We start from the raw sequence: 9,537 nt of genomic DNA, 5'->3' as shown, positions 1-9,537 counted from the left end.
GAATTTAGCAAAAGTAAAAAGGAGCTGGTTTCGAGGACTTTGGGTTCGGGTTATTTTCCGCATCGTTTCTCTTTCATGTGTTGTCCGAAAAACATCCTGCAAAACGTGGGCGGTTTTCAACTTTCTATTCGGATTAACCCCAAACATCGTCTCAAAAACAACCTGCAAAATGTGGCTTGTTTTCAGTTTAAATTTAGTTTCTGCACTAAATATAATAAACTCCTCTGATTCTATGGTTCTAACCCCAAAGCCTTGGGAAGGCCTGGATTTGCAGCCAGCGGCAGCCTCTCTTTTCTGTTGTTCGGTGTGTCTCCTTCCTCCCGTCTCCTTTCTTCCTTGCCTTCCTTCCCTGCTGCTCAAAAGCTGGAGAATTGCACTCAGCAACCATTGAGCGTCTCTTCTCCATTCGCCCTGAGAACCCTGAGAGCTTTCGCTCGGCTCCTTAAACCGCGCAATTAGCACAAAGCTCACGCTTAATGTCCTTTCCGTTTAGCCGGGTGGTTAATGCGCCCAGCTGGGAGCTAGCGCCCGCGTGCAATGTGCTTTGCCTTATGTGCTATCTCATTTTTAAGACATCCTAAACAATTATTACTACTATAATAATAAATCGCAAGTCAAAAGTCACAAGTCAAAAGCCAGAGAAAACATGCGGCAGAGCTGGCCTGGTTCACAGTTTTGGGTAGGAACTCATTCTGCAACTAAACATTAAATATTGCAACCTGGTGTTCTGTTTCTCGGAACTGATACCCATAGACTTGATTCCCACTTTTAGTTGCCCAAAGCTTTACAATCCCCCTATTATAGCAGTTCTCAACCTGTGGGTCATGATCTTTTTGGGGGGTCTAACGACCCTTTCATGGGGGGTCTCCTAAGACCATTGGAAAACACATATTTCTGATGGTCTTAGGAACCGATTTTATGGTTGGAGGTCACCACAACATGAGGAACGGTATTAAAGGGTCGCGGCATCAGGAAGGTTGAGAACCACTGCCCTATTAATATTGGTGATGAAGATCCTCTGGGGATCCTGGCGTTTTGGACCACAGAATCTCTTTTCCTGTAGTTTGCATCCATCACTCCTTGTCTTATGTCTCTGGAGCAGCAGAAAACAAGCTTGCTCCATCCTCATCATGACATCCCTTCAAATTCTTAAATATGGATGTCATGTCGTGTCTTCACCTTCTCTTCCCCAGGCTCAACATAGCCGTTCCTCATAGGGAGGAGTGGTTTCCAGACCTTTTACAATTTTGGGTTGCCCTCCTCTGAACCCATTCCCTTGTCCTGGTTTGCCTTGCCTACAGATGTCTCCCATGAACCGACGCTTGTTTGCATGACTTCGGCACCAGGGCTGCTAGCCAGGCATGCGCTGACTCAACCCCCGGAGTCTCAAAGCAATTGCTCCATCCGCTGCTTGAATTACGCTGCATTCAATGTTATGACTCAAGATCTCAGATGGGTTTGTTTTTGCAGCAGCTCCACGTACATCGCTCCCACGGCGAAAGGGTTCGGGGGTATCTGGGCGCATGCACCAAAGAGACAGGTCAGGGTTTGGAAAAGTTCTTTTCGAAGACATCAACTTTCAGAATACTTCCAATTGGGGCCCAGAAAGAGTTGCTGTGTTCCAATCCATTGGGAAGGAGGTGTCACAAATTGTGTTGGCACTCTGTGGCAATGAGTGTGAACCACAATTCAAGGATATCTGGTCTGAGGATGGCATAATGCAAGCAAGATATATCTCCACCAGCAAACGTTGATGTGAGTGATGTCCAAACTCTGGCCCTCCAGGTGTTTTGGACTTCAGTGCCCAGAAGCCGAAGCCATCATGGCTAATGGTCTAGGATTCTGGGAGCTGAAGTCCAAAACGCCTGGAGGGCCAGAGTTTGGACATCACTGGTTTATGTTATACTGCAGCCATGCAAAATCTTGGCCAATAAAGTCATCCGTTTGTGCAGACTTTGAATCCACGTCCCTGGCCCATTTGCAAGCAGCAAACAGAGGGCAACACAATGGGGCATGTGCCGCCATTCAAGCCAATGAGGCTTGAATATCTCTATTTTTTGTGTTTTCCAGAACAAATCCCCCGCAAAAACAGAGAGGCTATTGTATTTCCTAATAGAAAATGGCTGAGATCCTAAGTGGTCAAGCATAGTGTCTACATTTCACAGATGAAAACTAGGCTGTATGCAACTGCATAGTGTGGTCAAGATGGGAAAAGCGATGGACAGGGAAGAGAACCCAAGCTATTAGAAGCTGCAGCAGTTTGCTTTTGCTTGCGCCTCCTGGGAAGATTTTCCCCTCCAATCCTCTCCTATCTGTTGAGTGCAAACTCCTTTTGCATTTTGACCTCAGTTTGCAGTGACTGAAGCAAGCCAATGGCAAAGGAGGAATTTGGAAGGAGGAGAGAGAAACTGGGACATTTTAGGGCCCGGACAGACAGGCCAAAATAAAGCTGCTTCGGGTCACTTTGGAGGTATGCTGTTTAAATGATGCATGTGTCCTAAGAGGCCGGAAGATGTGCCAAAGCCACGCTCCAGTCCTAAGGTCCGGAGCACAGCTTTGGGGCAGCTTCTGGACTCTTAAGATGCGTCTTTCATTTAAATAGCATACCTCCAAAGTGACCCAAAGCAGCTTTATTTTGGCCTGTCTGTTTGGGCCCTATATGACGAACCTCCTCTGAACAAATCTAGCCAAAAAAAAAAAAAAAAACCACCATGATAGGGTGTCCTTAGGGTCACCATAAGTTGGAAATGACTAGAAGGGACCCAATGACGACAGCAGCAAAATAGTAGGATCCTTTATTGCAGGGCTGGGGATCACTTGGGCCAGGGGCTTTGCATGGCTTTGGAATGACCCCAAAAAGGCCTTCTTGGTGGCTGCCCCTGAATTGTGGCATTCCTTCCCATAAAGGGTTCGTTTGGCCCCATCTCTCCTCTCCAAAGACATTTTTATTCAGGCTGGCCTTTGGCTTATAAATCAGGGCTTTATTAGCCATCTTTAAATATCTGATGGTGTAGTGATTTGAGTGTTGGTTTATGACTCTGGAGACTAGGGTTCGAATCCTGGCTCGGACGTGGAAACCCACTGAGCAAGTCATTCTCAAGCTCAGGGGAAGGCAATGGCAAGGCACTCTCTCTCAGCCTCAATGAACAAATCTGGCTAAGAAAACCTCAGGATAGCTTCCCTTTGGGAAGTCGGAAACAACTTGAAGGCACACCGCAACGAATTGTGTGCAAAGGTGTCACTTGGAAGGACGCGCATTGTGCAAGCTCACTTTTTGCTGCCCCAGCGACTAGAATGAGAACCAATGCATCCAAATGGCAAGAAAAGAGATTCCAATGAAAACATTAGGAAGAAATTCTCGGCTGTTTTTGCAAAGGAATGGAGAGCCATGGTTTGGGCAGACTTTCCATCTTTGGAGACTTTTAAACACAGCTTGGATAGGCATCCTTCAAGAGTGCTGCAGACAAAAAAAGTCTTAGCATAAATAAACATTAAATAGATATATTTAATATATCTATATAGATAGATGATCCTAGTGACCCTTTCCAACTCTCAAATCATACAAGGGACCCAGGTTGGGAAAAAGGAAAAGTGGAAAAGCGTACCAAATATATTCAAGACGAAAGGCAGGAATAACCGCACAGCTATACTTCTTATTTTCCCCCTTTTTATTATTATCGTCATTATAATACATTGCAGAAATAGCCCTGTGCAGAGGAATAAAAGTGCAACATACACCGTCCGTATAAGAAAGAGAAGCAAACCACCCATCGGAAAGTCATTCCAGAGTTCGCTTTAGTCGAAAAGAAAAAAGGACAGCAATAAATAAATAAATAAATAAATATACATTTCCTTGGTTCAAGAGGCATTTCTTTGACTTCTTCCGCATGTCATGCAAACAGACAGGCTTTTCGAAACGCAACGGGAAGAAAGAAACTCCCCCAAAATCCAGGAGGTTCAGAAATATATAGTATATAGCTATTAACAAAGAGAGCTATAGTTAAGTCAGGAAAGAGCTTTGGAAAGAGAATTAGTCCGGTACAAAAAATGTAACAAGATCATGAAATAAAGGAATGGTAAAAAGAACGGGGGGAAATATATTTTCGCGTTGCAAAATATTTGGCACCCATGTTACAGTCTGAGATATATATATATATATATATATATATATATATATATATATATATCTCCCCGTTTCTTTATTCTATCACGCTCTATGAAAAGAGAATAAACCATCACTATATATATATATATATATATATATATATATCCCCGTTTCTTTATTCTATCATGCTCTATGAAAAGAGAATAAACCATCACTATATATATATATATATATATATATATATCCCCAAAGAAAGAAAGAATGAAAGAAAGAAAGAAAGCAGAAATCGCCTGCATTAAGTGACCAAAGAAACAATACTTCTATTTGGATTTCCTTTCGCCATTTCGCATATAAAATTAAACTTCTCTCGAGGCAAAATACCAGCTTTGAAATCTTCTTTTCCCCCCTTTTCCCCAGAAAAAAGTAAAAATGAGAAGCACACCCAGAGACTCCTTCTTTGCAGAATCCCTTCTTCTTAGAAAAAATGTTTTGGTTCCATACATTCTGCAGAGACTTTGCAAGAATTAAAGACCTATTATGTACATATATAGTCCTATTATAAGGTTAGATGATTCTTTTCCCACCAAACATCCAAGAATACAGATTTATATTTAAAAAACAGAGACACGTATGCAAACGTATGGAAATCTCCCCGTTATTATTATCGTTATTATTAATATTTTTTGCAAGGTCGAACCATGTAAACAAGTGTGCATTCGAAACAGGGTTTAAAAGCGTCCCAAGTCCAGTCGTCCAAAGGCAGGGGAACGGCTCTCAAGTCACTTCGAGAACCGAATTCCAAATAGTGCATTGCAATGATGATTATTATCATTATTATTATTTTGTATTATTATTATTATTATTTTCACGACGTCGGATGGGTGTGCAAGGATGTGTGTGCAACTGGATTTCTCTGTACACGTTTCCAACACCTTCTCCGTCAACTTCGATCTCTGAGCCGGTCCCTTTTTTAACCATACGATTCCCAGGTGGATCGCAAGCAAGCAATGGAGGACTTGCACGTTTTCGGTTGGTTGTCGTTGGGTTTGCTCTAATTTATTATTATCATTATTATCATTATTATTTTTGCCCAGAAATGTGTAAAAAGGTAACCGAAACAAAATGGCCTTGCCCTTCTTTTCATTCTTGTGCGCCCGGTTTAAACTCCCGGCGGCGGTTTGTCGGAAATGTTTTGCAGGACGTCGTCGATTCTGTCATCTTCGATGACGACTGCAAGAAGAAGAAGAAGAGAACAAGGTATCAATATATCCACCAATATCAATATAACTCTATCTTCGAAGATGACTGCAAGAAGAACAGAACAATCAATATTGGCATATCAATATATCCACCAATATCGATATAACTCTATCTTCGATGACAACTGGAAGAAGAAGAAGAAGAAGAAGAAGAAGAAGAAGAACAGAACAATCAATATTGGCATATCAATATATCCGTCAATATTGATATAACGCTTTCCTAAGTTCCTTCTCGGAGGAAGCAAGGAGTAACTTTAGCTTTGAAAACCTGTCAGGTTCAGAAGACCAATCAATTCATTTGATCTGTGGACCAATTAAATGATCTGTGGATCATTGACGATCCAGAGATCAGACATACAGAGAAAACAAATCAGATTAAATTAACATCAGATTGTAAAAAGTGGATATGATTATTTAGAGGTCAAGGGTCCTTATCAAAACCTTAAATCATGATAAAGATTTTATAATGCTCAGAGGAAAGAGTCATTTTAGCTGTTTTCTTCGAACTGCCAGAAAGTCTTGCATCTGTTTTGGTCAAAGACCATAAATCAATTACTACTACTATTACTGTCTTGCGTTATAATTTCATTTATTCCCCTGGGATTTGCAGTTTGGGGAGGCACTGCAGCTCCCTGGCTGACAATGTTTAATGCCTATGAATAAACCACAAATCTATGGATTCATTGGGCTGCATCCAGGGCAGTTAAAGTGGAACCGGAGTGCATCTGCACTGTAGAAATAATGCAGTTTGACACCACTTCGAGTGCAGTGGCTCCATAAGGAACCCTGGGATGTGTAGTTTTGCAATGTCTTTGACAAAGAGAGCCGGGCCTCGCAAAACCACAAATCCCAGGACTCTGTAGGGTGAAGCTGTGGGTATTAAAGTGGTGTCAAACTGCATTATTGCTGCATTGTAGATGCACTCACAGTGCTACAATTGTGTAGCAGTAAAGGGTTCTGGGTCTCTTTGAAGCCAGAGGCATCACAAACGCAACAATAGATTTAATAGTTAAGATAACCTATTGGTTAATCCTAAATTGAGTAAAGCCATGGAATCGATTGATGATGAATCAATACATAGGTAAACCCTATTGATACCTGGGTCTAGTCTAGGTGGGCCTAACAACAGAATTCAGGCTAATAACAACAACAGCCACAATGACCACAACACGAATTGTTGCCAAATCTTACTACCATCTTTGCTCTTGCGCTGTGCACCTTCTTGTCATTTCCAACTTGCGGTGACCCTAAAGAAAAGCTATAATGCACTTTTCACAGCAAGATTTCTTTTCTGGAAGGGGCTTGCCATTGCCTTCCTATGAGGCTGAGAGAGTGTGACTTGTCGAATCTTGGCCTCCTGGAGTCCTGGTCCAATGCTCAAACCATTGCACCACACTGCCTCCACACCCAAAAAAGAGAAAAGGCCAGCGTCAACCGTAATCCTCATCCGAATTTCATAATAATGGAGTTAGAATCGATACTAATTGATCGGATGAAGGGATGTGGCGAAAGCACACGGCTGGCCATAAAAGCAGAGTGCCAGTAATGCTTACAATAATGCTGGCACAGTAAAAGGGCTATTGTTATTGTTATCGTAATTGTTGTTCCATAAAGATGCTGCACAGACTTCTTCCTGCACACATGGCACATGCTACATACATGGCACCGCTGCTCAAACTGCGCACTAAACACACTGCTAACAGCACACTTGGTATGCTGCACACACTATATATGTGGCACACTGATCATATTGCACATTGTATATGAACCCACTGCAAACTACATACTGAACACATTGCACACATTAGATACGTGGCACACTGAACACACCACACATGCTGCAAAGTGCACACTTGGCACACTGCCCACACTGCACACACTTCTTACTGCACACACGGTACACTGAACACACTGCAAACTGCATACAGGGCACACTGTTCACACTGCATACTGTATACTCACACTTCTTACTGCACACATCGCACATCGTTCATTGCCCAGACTGCATACATTGCCAACTGCACACACTGTGCATACTGCACAAACTACACACTGCATACAGTAAATGGCCCATCATCCTCATCATCCTCATCATTATCATCACAAAGACGCTGATGTGGTGGAAACCGAAGGACCAGAAAAGCCAAGGAGAACCATAGAAGCAGAGTGCCAATAGCACTAACAATGATGTTGGCACAGCAAATGGGCTGCTGCTGCTACTGCTGTTGTTGTTGTTGTCATTATTATTAATACTCTCATCCTGCAGACCACAGAAGTTTTCAGATAAACCTTAACAGGAAGGTTGGGGGGTGCATATCTGACACACACTGCACACATCGCAAGCTGCACAACCAGCACAGATGGCACACTGCACACCATGAATGGCCCATCATCCTCATCCTTCTCATCACCATCATCCTCACAAAGATGCAGTGGAGACCAGAGGACCAGGACCGCACATAGTGTACACATTGCAAATGCCACACACCAAGCACTGCAAATGGCCCATCATCCTCTTCCTCGCACAGATGCCAATGTGGCAGAGACCAGAGGACCAGGGCTCAAGGACGGGCATCACCACCGAGTGCCAATAAGAGTAACAACAATGTTGGCACACAAAAAAAAAACAACTGGCTATTGTCATTGCTGTTATGGTTCTGAGTATTATTTCCTAAAGAGGTAGATGTGGCGAAGACCAGAGGTCCAGAGCTCAAGGCGAATCCTAAAAAGAGAGTGCCAACAATAGTAGCAATAAGGTTGGCACAGCAAATGGGCTGCTGTTATTGCTATTGCCGTTGCTGTTGTTGTTATCATCACCTTAAAGATGGGGATGTGTTGGAGACCACAGGACCAGAGGAGGTTTTCAGGTCAAGCTGAACAAAAAGGTTGTGAAGGGGGTTCCTTTCAAGGTACCCCAATTCATGGTTGGGGGGGTCAAGATGAGGCTTGGCTTTGGGGGCAGCTCCTCCAGGACCCCCAGGAAAGGACTGAGACCCCCATCCTCCCCCTTGAGACCCCCTCTTTTATACGCCAATAATCTCCCCTCTTTCCTCCAAAAAGCAAACCCAAAAAGAAGTCTCCTGGAAGAAGGGGGGATTGCAATCCATGCCCCCCCCAAAAAGAGGGGGAACCCAAACCCTTGCAAAACTGGTGTGTTTTCCCCCATATATATACCCCCAACCCCCTTAGTATGCAAACCCCTTTTGCCAAAAGCAAACTCAAAGAGATGTCAGGAATAAAGGGGGGACTGCAATCCAGTCCACCAAAAGAGGGGGATCTCTCTTGGGGGACCCCAACCTTTGCAAAACTGGGGTGCTATTCCCCCCACATACCCCCCCCAACCTCCTTAGTATGCAAACCCTTTTTGCCAAAGCAAACCCAGAGAAGAGAAGTCTCTTGAAAGAAGGAAGAAAGAGGGGGCTCTTTCTTGGGGGACCCCAACACTTGTAACAGTGGGGTATACCCCCCCCCAGCCTCCTTAATATGCAAATCCCTTTGGCAAAAAGCAAATCCAAAGTCTCTTGGAAGAAGGAAGAAAGGTGGGGAGGGTTGCAATCTGGCCCCCCAAAAGAGAAGGCTCACTTCTAGGGGACCCCAACCTTTGCAAAGGTGTGGTGCTATCCCCACCACATACACCCCCTCCCCAAGTGTGCCAGACCCTTTTGCCCCATGATGCCCATGCCCTTCTTACCGCACTTGCTGCGTCCGATCTGGCCCAGTTTGGGGGGCCTCTTGGCTTGCCCCCCAGCATAGAAGTTGTTGGTGTCCTGGAGGCGGCAGGTGAAGGAGATCTGCCCCACTGGCTGGCCCCCCACCACTTCCCCATAGGAGCCCAGCTTCTCCTCGCTGAAAGGCAGCACCTCCGACATGATGAGGATGGTGAGGATGATGGTAAGGATGATGGCTCTCTGGAGGATGCAGAGGATGCAGAAGAAGAGGATGCAGCAGAAGAGGATGCAGAGGACCAGCCAAGGAGCAAAGAAGGAGGACAGCTCCTGAGCCAGGGATGGAGGGATGGAGGGATGGAGACAGCCACCTGAGAAGAAGGAGGAGGAGGAGAAAGGGAAAGGAAGAGGGAGGGAAAGGAGGAGGCTAGAGAGAGCCCAGGGAGAGCCCCAGCGTCACAAGAAGGAGGAGAGAGAGGAGGGAGAGGGAAGATGCTGCTGCTGATGG

The 9,537-nt window shown here is 44.5% G+C and overlaps 1 protein-coding gene across 1 annotated transcript; it reads right to left on the bottom strand.

Moving 5' to 3' along the window:
- Nucleotides 1-3,777: 3,777 nt before the first annotated feature.
- On the bottom strand, nt 3,778-9,324 carry LOC149307797 (calcium/calmodulin-dependent protein kinase II inhibitor 1-like). Its single transcript, XM_089534438.1, has 2 exons — nt 9,056-9,324; nt 3,778-5,335 (listed from the first exon to the last, which is right to left on the bottom strand). Exons 1-2 carry the CDS (start codon nt 9,231-9,233, stop codon nt 5,265-5,267), a joined length of 249 nt encoding a protein of 82 aa, XP_089390564.1. The 5' UTR covers nt 9,234-9,324; the 3' UTR covers nt 3,778-5,264.
- Nucleotides 9,325-9,537: the final 213 nt, after the last annotated feature.

This window comes from Sceloporus occidentalis, unplaced genomic scaffold (assembly GCF_023333645.1).
Source record: "Sceloporus occidentalis isolate IW3139 unplaced genomic scaffold, rSceOcc1.0.p SCAF_8, whole genome shotgun sequence".
Lineage (NCBI taxonomy): Eukaryota > Metazoa > Chordata > Lepidosauria > Squamata > Phrynosomatidae > Sceloporus > Sceloporus occidentalis.
This window is presented reverse-complemented; position numbering and strand designations above follow the sequence as displayed.